The sequence below is a fragment of the Mesitornis unicolor genome, unplaced genomic scaffold, assembly GCF_000695765.1.
Source record: "Mesitornis unicolor isolate BGI_N332 unplaced genomic scaffold, ASM69576v1 scaffold52239, whole genome shotgun sequence".
Lineage (NCBI taxonomy): Eukaryota > Metazoa > Chordata > Aves > Mesitornithiformes > Mesitornithidae > Mesitornis > Mesitornis unicolor.
In genome coordinates, this window is record NW_010207638.1 from 8,760 (window position 1) to 25,359 (window position 16,600).

The following is a 16,600-nucleotide window of genomic DNA, read 5'->3' on the forward strand; positions in this document are numbered from 1 at the left end:
TAAATGAGAAAAAAGATGCACCAAAAATGACAGAGAGAGATCCTGGGCGAAGGAACAATCCTCAATTCCCTATTCAGGCAAAAGCATAAGCCACAAACAGGGATTTTATCAGATAAATGAATCCATAAAACAACTGTCACCTTTCAGATTTCCTTCCAGTCAGTGCTCTCACATCTCAGGCAGAAAGGCAGCAGTGAATGAAAAAGTAGGCAAAAGAACCCTTGCTGTAACTTCCAGTCCTTACTCACCTCTCCCATTCTTAAAGAGTTCCACCCCTTTCTTCAGTAATGCCTTTTCACAGGCAAACATCACCACTGAACAACAATAACACAGGTCCACAAGTTATATATACGATTACAGTATAGCGATATCCAAATTTCAGTGAAGTCGGCATAATTCACAGTCAAACTATGCAGGAAGTGCGGAGGAAACCAATTTCCCAATCCATTATACAAAACAGTTTGCTGAAAATATGAAGAAATCTTCTCCTGAGAGAAAAATCAGCAGAGTAGCAAAAATAAAATGCACCTTCCTTGAATTTTATTTTGACTCGGCATCTTCATCCACAAATTCAACTAGTGGAGCGTGTCTATTGGCCTGGGCACCCTCTTGGAAATGAACCTTTTTAATCACTCCTGCCTTTGGAGCCCTTATGGTGTGCTGCATAGAAACACATCAACAGTGAATCAGCAGAGTACTACTTTTCTCTCTCTAACAAATGCTGGTATTACTCTTTGGTGCAAAACAGAACAGAACACACTTAATTACTTCCTCTGCCACAAGTATATTTATTTTAAACCTTCTTTTAAAATGTTATCCTACGCCTTTTTCAAGTTTTCTTTTCTCATCAATATTTATTTTGATAAGTATACTGGGGACAAAAATGCTATATAATGTTATATTGTGAAGTATGAACAGCTGACTGCTATTTTATTTCAGTAATACTTTGTGTTATTATAATAAATACCAGGCAGAAATAATACAGTTTTAGTCAAAAATGTTAATCATAGAGCAGATTTGTTCCTTTTAGTCAATCTTCAGATTCCTCTTAAGATGTTTTTGTTTGCTGGCCAGAAAGGGTCTTTATTGAGCAGATACTTGGCAAAATCCACATGAAAGACAAATACAGTTACTACTGACAGTAAAGGAATAACATGTTTACATAGCAGTCCTCAAATTGGTCTGCTTGCATCGTACCAGGTTAGATCTCTAAGTTTTGGGAATTTTCTAGATAGGGTTAGTCTAATATCAAAACATTTACTATCAGATATTAAATCCTCACATGTAAGCAAGGATTCATTCAAATAATAAACTGCTTTTTCAATTTTACATTTATATTTCAAGAACACTGCAAAAAGAAAGAACAATTTGGATCATGTCAGTCTGAGGTATCAGCTGGAGAAGCACAAACACTTAGCATCCAACCACAAAGAATTTTGGGTGTATTTTTTTAGTGCACAGATGACGTATTTAATGTAATTTATAAAAGGATGTGATAAGGGAAAGGCAAATTTTCTCAACAATGTTACTTCTGCTACCACAAACCGAAGTTTAAAATAAACTACCAAGCAAACCAAACCAGTCGAGGAAACTGTAATTCAAGCAATTTGAGCCATGGTCAAGAAATGTGACAAGATACAAACGGCCAAAACACAAGACCACTGAACGGCACATGGACAATTACAAAGAATCTTTAGTGTACTCTCGCTAAAACTTTACGTAAGCAATAATAGAAAGATTATAAACAAAAAAATCTGAGGCATAATTACAAAGCCACCATTAGCTAAATTTCTGCATGAAGTAACTGCAGACTTTACATATGCTTGTATCCCAGACCGTCAGCAAGCGCTGTACCTAGACAGTTTTCTGCTAGGAAAACTGAGATGAGGGGAGAGAAAGACTGACAAAAGTAAACACATGTGAAATATCTGCAGAATACCATGGATTATGTAACCGTCATTTGCTAATAAAATCACAGCAGATATAATCCTCTAAAATCTAGTCTCGCACACCACTTGTTTTACAGCATATAAAGCGATACTGACATCTGTAAGCTATAATCTGCACTATACTTCAATAATGCAACCAAAACTGATTAAATTATGAACAGATTTTTATTTTCTCAGTAACTAAAAGCTTCAATATGTCACTCACCTCCATTTTCATAGCTATCATAACCATTAGCGGGTCTCCAATCTGAACCTTATCCCCTGCTTTAACGAACACCTACAATACAAGAGAAAATTGGAAACTAACCATGGATGTACATACCATTAAAAATCATCACCTGGATCTTGCCTAGCACAATCCAATGAGTGACTGTGATCTTGGAAAAACAGCCTCATATCATCTTTGTTATTACTAAACTGGGTATGTGAGTTCCCTAGATAATACTCCAGGAGTGCTGGAGGCTCTAGAAAGAGTTCAGTAACAACTAACAGGATGACCAGGAAGCCATTTATTCATCAAAGAAACACTTCAGGAGACAATGTATATTCTACCCTTTCTGTGCTTAAAAGCTTCTATTTTGAGGGAGAAAGTCCAGAACCTATTCCTGGAGCCAGTCACTAAAGTTGTTTTTAAAACAAAACCCAGAAATCAGATTGCAGGAGCCTCCTAGTTTTCCCGCAGTAACTCTGATGTAAGTGTTCACTCAGTATGCAAGAGATCCACTTTCAATATACTTCACCCTGTGAAAGGGTTCATGCCTTTTTATTGCTAGCAGAATCCTTTCACCACTAAACTCTCTCTTTTCTTTTGAAACTTTTCCACTGTACAGAAAAATACACAGGACTTACTGAGCTAAAGAAAAGGAAATAAAAACAGAAACAGAAGCATGAAACACACAGCTTAACAAAAAAGGCATTTCTGAGCATTTCTATTTTTTTGCAAGTGCATCTAGCATCTCATTCTTTTGGTTAGATGCAATGGATCAAACAGCCTGTAACATTTCAGGGAAGTCTGATTTAGAAAGTAATGAAGATGAAGACAAAATTATTTAAGCAGTAGGATCAATTAAATATTCTGATGTTCCAGAGTTCCAGAAAAAGAAGACCTGAAGCCTGAAAAACTTGAGTGGCTGCTGAAAAGTAAGCAGGGGTTTTTTTTAATAGGGAGAAGCCACACAGCACTGACATTTCTGGCTCCGATTCTTTCCTGGCAATACAGAAGCAAGCACCATTTCTGGAAGAGTGAACTTGGATACGTATCGGAGAAATCATACCCACATTACTATTACTCCTATTGTAATTACCTTTTCAACTGTGCCTGTCATGGGCGCTACAGCACCACTTTGTGTTCCCACCGAACTCACTGCGGACAAGTACTTGGGGACAGGAAGGCCAATCTGAGCGCTGCCTTCCTACAGAAATAAAATCGACGACATACGAGTTAACAACATAAAATAACAACACTAGCAGACATGCTGGCTTCAGTCAAACCAGTCAACTGTTCAGGGTGGCAGACTACTGGGCTGAGAGCAGCAGAGGACTGAGCATGCTTCCTGCTTGGCCAATGTCTAACTCCTTAAAAGCGACACCTGCTGCTGCTAAGGTGCTGTAGGAAACAGACTGCACAGAACCACTGTCCCAGGCTCACACCTTCCCTTGAATAGGTTTTAGAAAAATGAGTAAAGGTAGTTTGCACAAGGGGTAGGCAGGTTGTTGCAACAGGAAAGACATGGGCATCTTCCTGGCCAAGCATAGTCAATAGGAGTGTTTCACAATCCACAATAAATGGGTTTGGTACTAAATATAATGAAAAATCCTCACCATCATCCAAAATCCCCCAATTCCTATCAGACTTGCTACCGAGAGTTTCCCAAAGACTCGTTCTCCCCCACATCCTGCCCATACCCTAAAACTCCTGTGATTTCTGCTGGATCCCCCACCCAGACTCTACTCTGGTACCCCAGGAAAACTGAACTTTGCCATTCCAGTCCGAGTTACTTTGTCCTCATCATTGAAGCAGCCAAGTTTTCACTGCATTCTGCTGAAAGTCTTAAAGGGCTCAGAGCTAGAGGTTAATTATTTAAAGTAATACAAAATAATTTACTTATTTAGATTACTTTTTCAGTTACTTTAAGGCCCTGTAATCTTTTTAACTGCAAATAAAAAACTGCCAGCATAATCAAGCCAATTAGGGTACCTCATCTTTCAAATGCCAATATTTATGCAACGCAGATAATGCCACAGTAAATAGTAATTTCAATCTTTTAATATCAGCTGAAGTTACCCTTCCTCAGACCAGTATCGATTTATTATCATTTCATTTTCAATTGAAATACATCAAAATAAAAGTATCATTTACAAGCACTTTCAAATAATTCCACTTGAAGTAACTGCTACTGTTCTATGACAAACTCAGACACTTGACCATTTCAACATTTTGTGTTCCCTCATTTGTAAGTCCTTTGTTTCAGCTAATTGCTTTTTATCTTCCCAAAGTAATTAATTTTCTCACTCACTGACCATAAGTAACTAAATTCTAATTATAGCTATAAATCCAACAAGTATCAAAACATTATGGGCCAACTTCAAATTATGGTTCTCCTTCATATTCTCCTGCAACTTATACTGTTCATTTATATGGATAAAGCTCTGAAATTTTGTAATTGTGATAATAAAGAAAGGAACTTTACCGGAAAGAAGAGATAAATGGTGTTGTCCAAAATGACCAATTTGGACTTACACACTGTTCCATTCACTGAAGACCTCAAGTAAACAGAATCACCCTCATTGAGGATCTCTCCAGAAACCAGGAACGTTTTATCTTGAATCTGCAAATTAAATGTTTTTATAAGGACAAAGGCTAACCCTTCACGAACAACACACCAAAAGTTCGTATTTGTAACAGACGCCCATAACCTGTGATTCTTCAGATAATTCTGGATTTTTTTTTTTAACAAAAAGCACTTTTAAATCTTACATATCCTTTATTATTCAGCTAACAGACTATCTTCTGTATCCAGTGCCATCAGCTCAGACAATTAGCTAATATGCTCTTCCAGGACAATTTTCATCATAAACAATGCAATAGCACTCAGCAAAACACAAAGGTACGTTATTTCTCAGGAAAAAAAAAATCAGAATATTCAGTTTAGTGATGCTACTAGAAGCCAGTATTTTTAATTTGTCCTAGCATCCTGACTTTCTTCAAACTGAAAAATTCCACACTGTTCAGCTGACATCGTAAGACTCCACAACGCTTTCCAAAAGACAGGTAGCTTCTTCCTCACTCTTGAAAGCTTATAGCATTTTTTCTACTTTTTGCTGACATTACTTACATGAGATAAGCCTAAAGTCTAAAAGCTCTTCTGCATTATATATGTAATCAATAGGTTCAAAATAACCTACTAGAGGGATGTGGGTTACCTCCATATTCCTAACAGTAAAAACAAGGGTTCGAGTTACCAAATGTGGATATACAGAGGAAAGCATAACAATTTTCTCACTATTTCTCTAGTATGCTCATCTCTGTACAGTCTAAGCAGTTCATAAATACTGACTTATTCTCATCATTCCCCTTTTCTGACTACTGGAAATAAGAAGCTGAACTAGAGAGAGGGACTGCATTCTCAAACATGCAATCACTCTGGGTGCCAAATCTGAGAGAAAACTCATTCGAGTCCAGGTAATGCAAGAGGGATACTCAACACTCAGCAAAACACAACTCCCATAACCCACATAACTGGAGACTACCACACATGTGCACACAAAAATATCTACGTTTAAAGCATCTTGAGCTGTATCCTATAGGATCTCTGTAGTGCAGACAGAAAAAGAAGCCAATCCTGTACTGGGGTATTATTAAATTATTAAACCAGAGGATTTACTACTCTCCTCATTCGTCATTTGGTGATCACTTTCCAATTTCTATCTTCAAAGTAAAAAAAAAGTATTATCTTACAAATAATGCTCTAGAAAGCTTTTATTTATCCCACAGGAGATCCAGCTCATGCACAGAATAAAGCAGGAGCCCTGTGAAAAAAAAGTCTCTTTAAAGGCAGATTTGAATCTAACTTCCACTGTTTTAGAAAGACAAATTTAAGGAAGAGGAAGAGAAAGGGTAAGCTCTTTAAATACTGGAAAAACAAATGTTTTTCTTAGTCTTATTTTCAGAAGCATTTTAGTATCTCTTCCAAGCCAATCCAGCGTCTAGCAAAGATAATTTCAAGCCAAAATAACAGTCCACAACAACAGCTGCAAGCAAACCAAAAATAGAATCCTGTATCAGCAATTACCAAGGAACTTTACTGACATTTAATACCAAGAGAAGTCCACAAGAAACTGATCCTTCTTTTATCTAATGAAATATCAGAAAAAATTGGACATCTACCTGCATGTTGTATGACCCTTCTTGATTGTAACTTACAGCTACATCCACAGCTGTTCAATAAAACAAAACATGTGTATGTAAGCAGATTTAATTATAGGATCTAGAGAATAATGACGTAAACAATATTTAGTCTACATTTCTTGATTAAAAAAAAGATCTAGCAATACTAAGAACAAGTATTTTCAGATTAGCTTAGTGCTCACTGCAGGTTTAGTACTGAATTCTAGACAGTTTGTTTTTTCAAAGATGAACACCCAAAGTTATGCTCTGAAATCTGTACTAAGTTACCTGGACAGAAAACAGATTATTTATGGGAAAAAGTGCTGAGCACTTTCACACCAAAGTGAAGTAAAAAAAGTCAATGGCACTCAGCTCTTTCAAAAATCTCAACCTTATCCATTTAAATGCTGAGCATTAGTAGTGTCATTTGAATTTGGTTTATATCTCCTCAATATCTAACAGTACAAATTAAGCATGCGATTCTGTGAATTCCCAGCTTAAATGGTGTAAAACTCATACTGCTTCCATTTGCTGTGTCTTAGCCTGAATTTTCAAGCACCAGTTGGAAAAAATTTACTCATCAAGTATCTCCTCTCCCTCCACGCACTTTTTTAACTTACTGGTTTCTCCATCCAGCAGAGACAGTTTTCTGGTATAACATATGTTTATTCTTCTACCAGTGCTGGATGCAAATGGTGAGAATTTATCTAAAACAGAAAATATCAATACATTACTTTCATTCTACTTTGACAAAACACAATACTTGGAACTTACACCATAAAGTCACCGTCCTAGCATTACTACCACCATACTTATATATTTATACTGCAAAAGATATATAGATACATACAGATATATCTATATATGTATATATCTCTATATATGTATATATAGCTACATACAGATATATTTATACTGTAAAAGACTGGGGAACTGCTGTAGCTCCAACACAGAATAAACTGAGGCTGTGCAACCTACAGAAAACAGGACATAACAACAGCCCTTGCTAAGGAGGAGGATATGGACTGTTCTCCATGAACACACCCTCAAACACAACAGAAAAGCATGGGAATTCAACTGCAACACAGCAGGTTGCCTTTAAGTAAAGGTTCCAACTGTAAGAGTAGTCAAACATGGCAGTGAATTGCCTGGGAAGACTGAGGGGTTTTGTATTGCTCTGTGTTTTTGAGAACGGATCAGATATACAGCTATTCAATACTGCCTGATCAGTTCATCATCTTGAAGCAAGGGAATAGTGTATGGGAATCTTCCCAATCCCACTCTCCCATATTTCCAGGATAGTTAAAGTGGAGGAGGAAAGAAAATTACTGAGGTTGTTGGCAGCATATATTAGATTTATATGAAGTTTTTGTTAACAGCAATCACACGCCCACTGGTATAGCCATTAACAGTGTCAGAACTCAAGAATCTTCAGCTCCTGGGGTCCTGTTCATTCCATTAAATCCTACTGCCTCTCCCAGTCCTGGCAGAGTCAATTTTATCTCTGAGGGGCTTAGGCCAGCCATAGGAATAACAGTGACAGATACTCACTGTGTTTTTGCATGTAAAGAGCAAAGGGTGTGCAGTGACAATGACGACGACTCCCAAGGTCTTTCAGATAGTGCCTATCTGAAGTGACATGGGAAGCAGTCTGTACGTTACAGTGGTGTCATATTCAGTATCTGACCCCTAACAAAAATTGCACTCTGCTCTGTGTGTAAATATCTGACAGATGCCAGAACGCAGAACTCTGAGCAGGCACAAAGTAAGGCAAAAAGGGAGCTTGCAAATTAAATAACTGCACATGAGCTCACAGCACTGCCTCATCCAGTCAGAAGGAACATAAAACAAAAGAAGAATGATCCTTACCATCTGACTGATCTCTAAAAGCATCTGTTTGCATTTTCTCTTTCAGTATGAGTCCCAGAGCTGCCTGACAGATAACTTCATGTGGGGTTGCCTTTTTGGTTGGAAACAGTTCATCGTAGTGTTGAGGAATGAAATTAGTGTGCACATTTCCAGCCGCAAACTGTGGGTGTCCTGACAGGCTCAGTAAGAAATCAATATTAGTGCTTAATCCTACAATCTGTTAAAAAAATAAATAAATAAAAATAAAATGAAAAAGGCAGCAGATTGCCAAATTAAAATGGAGTTCTGAATGAATATACAGCTTTCTGCTCAACTGATGCACAGATGACAGATGAATCTTTCTTCAGACAGCACCAGCAAAACATGAAGTTTACCAATAAAATGTAATTACTTCAACTGGTACCCTTTATTAACAACGAAACCACTGCTTCTAAAAACAGAAAAAATAAAAACAAGAGTAGCTTTCTCAAAATACTGTGAAGTCAGAGAGTTTCTCAGCAATAGTAATGGGGGATAATTTACAAAAAAACTGTTTCAGAAAATCATGCTCTGAGTATTTGAAAGAGCATTCCTAACATGAAAAGTGCCTCTTACTAAAAATGTGTTATAATAGTTCCAGGTATTGCATATTTGGTCGTTTAACAGAAAGAAGTGGGAACAGTGACCTTGATAAATTTACTACATACTATCAATTTCCTGTACTGCAAAAAAGCTAAGAAAACAACATGAAAACAGAACTACGTTTTTTAGAGAAATCAGTGTAACTGGTAACTATACTGTGCTGTCAACATTTATGGACAGAACTGCTGAGAAAAGTCTGAAAAAACCCAAGGGAATTCTTTTCTCCCTTTCACTTCCAGTAACCTTCATTTGTAGCTAAAACAATAGTGGACCAAACATTTTCAGTACCTCAATCATGTTTATGTTGCTGATCAAGCAACATAAAGCATAACTGATAAAGCGTAATTTATTTCTGCACAAATAATACTTGGTCTCGCCTCAAGTCAAACCTTCTGGATTCCACTTTTGAAAATAGTTAAAATAACTGTAGCTTTTATAGGGGGAAAAGAGGACCACTTCTTAAAAAGAACTGAAAGAATTAGAAATAATCCATATTTCTTTACCACATAGTTTAAAAATTATTGTTTTTATAAACTAGAAATTACAAGCAAACATCATCTGATACCTACAAGCTCCTTCATGTTTGAGAAAGCTCACACTACAATTGAAAATGCTGTTATTTAGCCTTACTTTTCTACAAAGTCCCAGCTGCATCATCCAACTGAAGATATCGCAAACTTACCAAAAAAAAAAAATCATCTATGTGTACAACTGGGCTTCACACTGATCTTTACTCACTCCACCAATTAAAACAGTTTGCAAATTAGGACAAAATATATCCTCTGCAAATAATGAATCTGAAATGGTAGTGGCAATGCAGGCTCCCTCTTATAAACAACTTTTGTTTTTCTGTAGTATTTTATCTGTATTTTGTTACCTCAAGACATTCACAAAGTTAGTTCAAGATCTGAAATTGTACCGGATTCCTTCTACTTACATTGTATTGATGCAAACTGTATCGCAACTTTCTCAGTGCTGCTTGACGATCTTCAGCCCAAACAACGAGCTTTGCGATCATTGGATCATAATGAACAGAAACCTCATCACCTAAAATACATTAAAAAATGCTGTAACACTAAACCAAGTATTTTCTGAAAGTTGGTAACACACAGTACTGCACACCACATGGCATTAAACTGACACAAATGATAGCTTCATTTCTCTATGTCCTTAAAGAACATTAATCTTTAATGATGTGACCCAGCATCTCCATTCCAAGTACAACTTCAGTGCAGACTTCGTTGAGGTAACATTACTTAAATTCAACTGTCTTTGTCGCAGTCAGAATGCAGGATTGATAAACTGTGATGAGAATATAATCAGCGTGAGCCAATGGACAATGATTTGGATAGAGGTAAATAAAATATTCAGTGATTGACCAAAAGTACATGGACAATCACAGAAAGGAATAATTCTGCAGAGATTTGTCTTTGCAACAACACCCTGTCAAACTTATTTAGGCCAAAGAGGGAAATGGTTACCGACAAAAGCTTTCCATGTTAAGTATTTCTGATGAAACCACTGCCTTCAGTTTTACCTTGTCTGACTCCAGTTTCTATCCTGGTGAATTGATCAGGGGGAGGAGTGGATAAGTGCAACAGTGGCCCAGCCCCTGGCATAAAGTTATTATTAGGGTCTTCAGCATATATTCTGGCTTCAAATGCATGCCCTTGGAGCAGAATCTCTTCCTGCATTAGGGGAATCTTCTCTCCTGCTGCAACCTGAAAACAGCAGTTTTTTTCTTTAGTGTGTGATCAATATTCTGAAGCACCAATGTATGAAATATTAAGTATCTTTCTTCTAAACATGAACAACTAGAAAGTACATTTAAAAAAAACAAACACAAGGAGAAAAAGTCACAGGACACAAAAGGCTAATTCAGAAGTCACTAACTCCATTTCTCTGGGACTCACCAGTCAAAGGATTTTGAATTATTATTGTGTAAATTGAGCTCCTAATATTTCACACACCTAAAATGTATGGAAAAAACATCTATTTTTTTATTCTACTAGTTATGTCAAAAATAATTAAATGTTTAGTTAAAACCTGGTGAACTAAGACAATTTTATTAGAGAAAAATAGCTCCAAAAGCAGATGATAAAATGGATTACAGGCAGCCAGCACTACTGGCATACGCTGTTGATTCTTCTGTGTACTGTGGGACCTGTACACTTAACAGAATGCTTCTCTTAAGGATATTTCTAACAATTTAAGAAACTTTAATGGAGAAAGAAACATTTTATTACTCTAAGGAATTCACATTACAAATACAGGAATACAAAGAAACACCAACACCACATCAGTTTGAGACTGAAAAAACAGGGCTTTTAGGGACAAAATAGTAACAAGAAGCTTGCTGCAGCTAAACACAGAGAAAATCCTTTAGCAGGAAGCTACACAATTTCCATCTATGTGGGAAAATACAAGTTCCTATTAAATACCTGTAGCAACATTTCAACTTGCTTTTGAAGCATGAGGGGTTTTCCATGCTCTGCCTTCTGGCACCAAACTATGGATTTCAGCAGAGACAGTACAATATAACTTAGGTCTTCAGAGAAAGAGAAGATTCACAAAATAATCTCTAAGAACTGATAGACATTTTCTATCCACTGACTCATTAAGCCACGTGCCAAGTGCACTGAACCTTTCCATGTTCTCTCTTTCTTCCAGTATAGTTAGATCCCTGCTCCAACTGAGCACCCAATGCCTCATTTCCATTCCCAGGTCAGGAAGCCAAAAGTTCCTCCTTTCTGCATCAGCATTTGCCATTTTAGTTTTGTTTCTGGTTATGCTGCATCCCCACCCTATTCACTTAAGCTCAATGTGCACCACTGTCCTCACTATTGGATTTATCTAACCAGAACTGGTTTTCATTTCTGGTTCCCTAAGGTCCAAAATATCCTGTTATCATTCAAACGTGTGAATAATCTCTCTGCAAATTGGGTGTGTGAGGAAACAGCCTGTTTCCACTCCACACAACTATACATTTATTTTAGAATGTGACTATACTGGTTTAACACCAGACATATGTTTTTGTGAAGAATTTTCCTCCTACGGCCTGATCCAAGAATGATTTTTGGGCCAGAGATACAGCTGAATTAGAGTTTTAAAAATTTTCAGCATGGTAAGGGAACGATCAGGACCCTATTGCACCCATGTTCCACATTCTCTATAATCTCTCTAAATAGACTTGAAAAAGTGTTTTTTCTCCACACAACTGGAAGATGACTGTTGGAATTCAGAGCATCTACACAACGCTCTACAATAAAATACAGCGATATGAGATGTTCCTTTGCAGCAAAGGAAACTCCACCCTATTAGCTGAATAGGAGATGAGGATCTGAAAACCAATCTGATCTCTCATGACAATATCAAAGAGCACCATTCACCAGACAAGAGGATCTGCACATGTAAAATCAGTTACCACTTACCCTAAGCTGCCATTCCACCAAGTCTGTTCCAGTGATCATCTCTGTAACTGGGTGCTCTACTTGCAGCCTGGTATTCATCTCCATGAAGTAAAAGTTATGTTGGGAGTCCATAATAAATTCCACTGTTCCTGAAGTATTTAATAAAAGGGTACTTCACCAAAACAAGACTTTTTCAGAACGGACACCTAAAACACTTAACTGATTTACGCCAGGACAAGACTATTAGATCTAAACCAGATACACTGAATTACATTAAATTCCATACAAATTATCTCAAAGGGTCACACATTCACATTTATGTATCCTGTGCTGTTTAGTAGCCATTCTCCTCTACAGCAAGAGCTGCATTTCTTTAGAGCTGTAAAAAGTGGATCAAGACTTTTTAAAGTGTTGTATATATGTATAGAGCACTTAATTATTTTTTGAAAATAAGTATCCAAAGAAAGCAGTGAGAAAAGAAAAGTCACAAATAATTTTAGCAGGTTATTTTTCATCTGGGAAACAGTGTGGACTATACAGACAGAGTTGCGTTTGGTGATTTTTTTTTAAAGGCTTTACTGTTTGAATATGAAGTGTTATTCCTTTTACACTGAAAGATAACTTTTTTTTTCCCTTTGCTGTGCTCAAACTTACTAACATTTATAATGCTCACTTTCCAACAACAATCTAGTTGATTGAATTATCTGCTCGGAAACTTTTTCTTTCTATTCTTTAGCTACCACTGGTCTTCAGCTCAGCCAGGTATGCTAGTTTAAATTTGTAATTATATCAGAATTAACTATGTGATTACTTGCTTAAACATCAAAAACTTAAGGGACGTGTGTTGTACTCTAAAACAATCAGTTGCCATTTGCCTTAAAGCTTCAAGTCTGATTAAGTTCAAAGCACACCTCTGGAGCAGCCATACCTCCACAGACTTACCTGCTCCCACATAATTCACTGCTTTAGCTGCTTTGACAGCAGCTTCTCCAAGTCTCTTTCGAACTTCAGGATTAATTCCTGGCTGTATATAATAATACAATAGATTACTAATTATTGTGACTTTTCGGTGATATTAAACCTACTACACATTAACATTTTGTGGTATTTCGCAACCATAGTGAAAACCTTACCAATGTCATACCTGAAATCTGCATAATTTTGCCCTAAGAATCATTTTCTAAAGAAAGTAATTTTTCAATTAGAACATTTTCTGTAACAAAATTAAAATAGGTACTGAGAATTACAAATAAATTACTAGCTACTAAATAAATTCAATGAGAGTTAGCAATTAATTTAAAAATACATCAGTTCATAAAGAATACTGTAAGAACTTTCTGCTCACCCCTGGTGCCTCTTCAATGATCTTCTGATGTCTTCTTTGCACACTGCAGTCTCTTTCAAATAAATAGACTGCATTGCCATGCTGGTCACCAAATACTTGGACTTCGACGTGCCTGTTTCATAATAATAAATGTTTCAACGGATTTCAGTAAAGCCCCAATCCTGAGACTGACTTCACCCCAACAGACTGTGAACTTGAACACAGTCCTCTACTCTTACAGGTTTACGTATCTGCCCTCAAATAACCAAAATGTAGAAATGAGGCTGCTCTTATGCAGAATTTCAACTGTTTTAGACTTCTTCAGTCTCCTAAAGGAAATACGATTCTAAATGCCAGCCACTGCAGTGAAACCCCACAGGCCATAGGATGGACAAGACAAGTATCTAAAGGCTGCTACCGCTTCATCAGTTATTTAATTACAATAAAAGTAAAGCCACTTCACTATTACTTGATAATGATGATTTCCCTCCTAATTTACTGCGTAGCACTTCACAACAGGCAGCAGCCCTGGCTCAGGAATAACACTGTTTACTTCAACACAATATTTCAGAGGACAACTATTATGTGGCAGAACTTCATTCTATGTACAAAATTAACAAAAAATCTGTCACCATCCAGATAACCAAAACTCTGGTGCTGGCAAAAGAGATTCCCCAGGAAGCAGGCCCTCAGTTTCTTTAGAATAAATGCTTTCATTATAGTGATAATTCAACAAAACCAACTGTAAATACAACAGCATCAAATACACCTCTGTGAGAAGTTCTTTATAAAACATAAGTTAGCTCAGTTTCACAGGTCAGACTTGAGCAAAAGACTATCACTTCTGTTTTAAGTATCAAAATAGAGAAAGATTAAATAACTAGTTTAGGACACGTGAGGGCAGCAGAAACACCATGCAGCTTGACGCAGGTCTGTAGTTTAAGTATTATAAAGTGATTTTTTTCCTAGATGTAAATCAAGTTTAGAAAGCTCCCTCAAGGAAGTATATCAATGTCATTAAATGTCATTGCCATGTCTCCCACAGAACAGTATTTTAATTCTTATCATTCAAAACACAGTCACTACAAGAAATTCAATACATTATAAACCATTTTGACTAAATTAACACCTGCCATAGTGCAAATAAAACAGACAAGACCAATTTTTACCCTACTACTAAAACAGTTGTTTATTTAACAGTAGAATAAACATTACAATGTTTATATTAAAACATCTATTTCTCACCTTGGATTATCTACAAATTTCTCAATCAGCATTGCATCATCATTGAAAGACTTCTTTGCTTCTCTCCTAGCTGATTCTAATTGGTCCAGAAACTCCTTTTCTGAGTGAGCAATTCTCATGCCCTAAAATACAGAAAAAAACCAACACAGATAAATTTCTAAAAATGCAGGACACAATAAAAAGCCTTGTTGCACACAGACAGGTACATGACTAGAACAGCAAGAAATTAGCTTAACAATAACACTTTGCCCTTCTTCCTTAAACTAGCAAAATTGTGTATCAACTTCCAATAAGATAGGCCTACGAAGTCCCACAGAGCACCACTACGAGTATAAGAAATAGATATTATCATCCCACTGATATGGATGAGTATAAAATTCAATTTTACTCTTAAATATCACAGAAATTTTCCAGGATTGGCAGAGAAAAACTGATTTTAGAACAAAATAAACATACCTATTTTGTAAGTAACTAGAATTCTCTATCATGTAATTTTAACAGAAGTTTATTTCAGAGTAAAATCACATTTAGACAGGAAATTTGCCATACATTAAAAAGCGTCTAGACACCAAATGCTTAAATGGGATTTCTAATCACTTCTTGCACAACGTTTAAAACACTGGAAAAAGAGTCACAAAAGCTATCGCTAAGTAACAATTTAAAGTCACCTAATTTAACAGAAACCAATCCACGGGACAACTTTTCTGCTTATGGGAACTAATGGAGACACATTGAAATAAATAAAACTCCTCCAAGCTACTTATCTTGTGCCTCACAGCACAACAAATGGAAGTGAGACTTCATAGTGCTAGACTGGACTTTAATAATAACTTTTAAACAAAAGTAGTTCTCCAGTTTCTTTGTTTTCAAATATTTCTTTTAAAATACTCAGTTACAGATACCGAGATGCGACAACTTTACACCATGCAAAAAACAAATGAGTTTCTTTACCTTTCCTCCACCTCCGCGAACAGCTTTAATCATTACTGGATACCCTATTCTCCTGGCATGCTCCTTTAGACACTCATCTGATTGATCTTCTCCATGATAACCTTCAACAACAGGAACGCCAGCAGCAGACATTATAGCTTTGGAAGTGCTTTGACAGAACAGTTTCATGTTTAGAATGATAATAATATTATTTTTTTCTTATTTTAAGCTCCAAATCTGTATATATTCCCAATGTTAATTCTCCTCACAAAAGCAGTTCCAATGACCACAAGGGGACTACTTATATAAGTGGGTTACATACAATTTGATAGTAATTAATCAAATGTTTCAAATAGAGACTTTTTTCTCCAAGCCCTCCAGAAATGAGCAGCAGTGTTTCAGACTTACTGCTCTCTCCTCACTTTTGAGCCACATTATAGAGGCCAAACCCTAACATTTTCAAATTACAACACTGTATTCTGCCAAAAGTCTGTTTAAAGTTGTATAAAGGCAAAACCCTCTTCATGATACAGGCTGGATTCACACCATACATAAAACACTCAAGCATAACAAATATAACTTCAAATATGCATGCAAAACTAGTTAAATTACAGAGGTAATTTACTCTCACATTAGGAAGTGATAAAAAATTAATTCTCCAAAATTAGTATTGCACAGTGCATGTGTTGGTAATAACCTTATTTCCATATTCTTGATTTACACTTCATACTCTGCCAACATTTCTTTGATCTCAGTAACTAAGAATAAGATCCTCTGTGATGAACAAAACTTAGCACTCCATTTTACATGAGTCACAATAACCACTGCTTCTTTTCTACCATTCTTTCAGCCAGTACACAAGACA

The 16,600-nt window shown here is 36.4% G+C and overlaps 1 protein-coding gene across 1 annotated transcript in view; it reads right to left on the reverse strand.

The window, feature by feature from the left end:
* Positions 1-331: 331 nt before the first annotated feature.
* Positions 332-16,600, reverse strand: part of MCCC1 (methylcrotonoyl-CoA carboxylase 1 (alpha)) — an 18,194-nt gene continuing 1,925 nt past the window's right edge. The window contains exons 5-18 of the mRNA XM_010192169.1: positions 15,757-15,904; positions 14,806-14,927; positions 13,582-13,693; positions 13,179-13,260; positions 12,258-12,385; positions 10,364-10,547; positions 9,764-9,873; positions 8,206-8,422; positions 6,957-7,043; positions 6,337-6,386; positions 4,640-4,777; positions 3,254-3,361; positions 2,155-2,226; positions 332-660 (exon numbers count right to left, since the gene is read on the reverse strand). Coding sequence (XP_010190471.1) covers positions 541-660; positions 2,155-2,226; positions 3,254-3,361; positions 4,640-4,777; positions 6,337-6,386; positions 6,957-7,043; positions 8,206-8,422; positions 9,764-9,873; positions 10,364-10,547; positions 12,258-12,385; positions 13,179-13,260; positions 13,582-13,693; positions 14,806-14,927; positions 15,757-15,904 — 1,678 coding nt within the window. The 3' untranslated portion in view covers positions 332-540. The remainder of the gene's footprint in view (positions 661-2,154; positions 2,227-3,253; positions 3,362-4,639; positions 4,778-6,336; positions 6,387-6,956; positions 7,044-8,205; positions 8,423-9,763; positions 9,874-10,363; positions 10,548-12,257; positions 12,386-13,178; positions 13,261-13,581; positions 13,694-14,805; positions 14,928-15,756; positions 15,905-16,600) is intronic.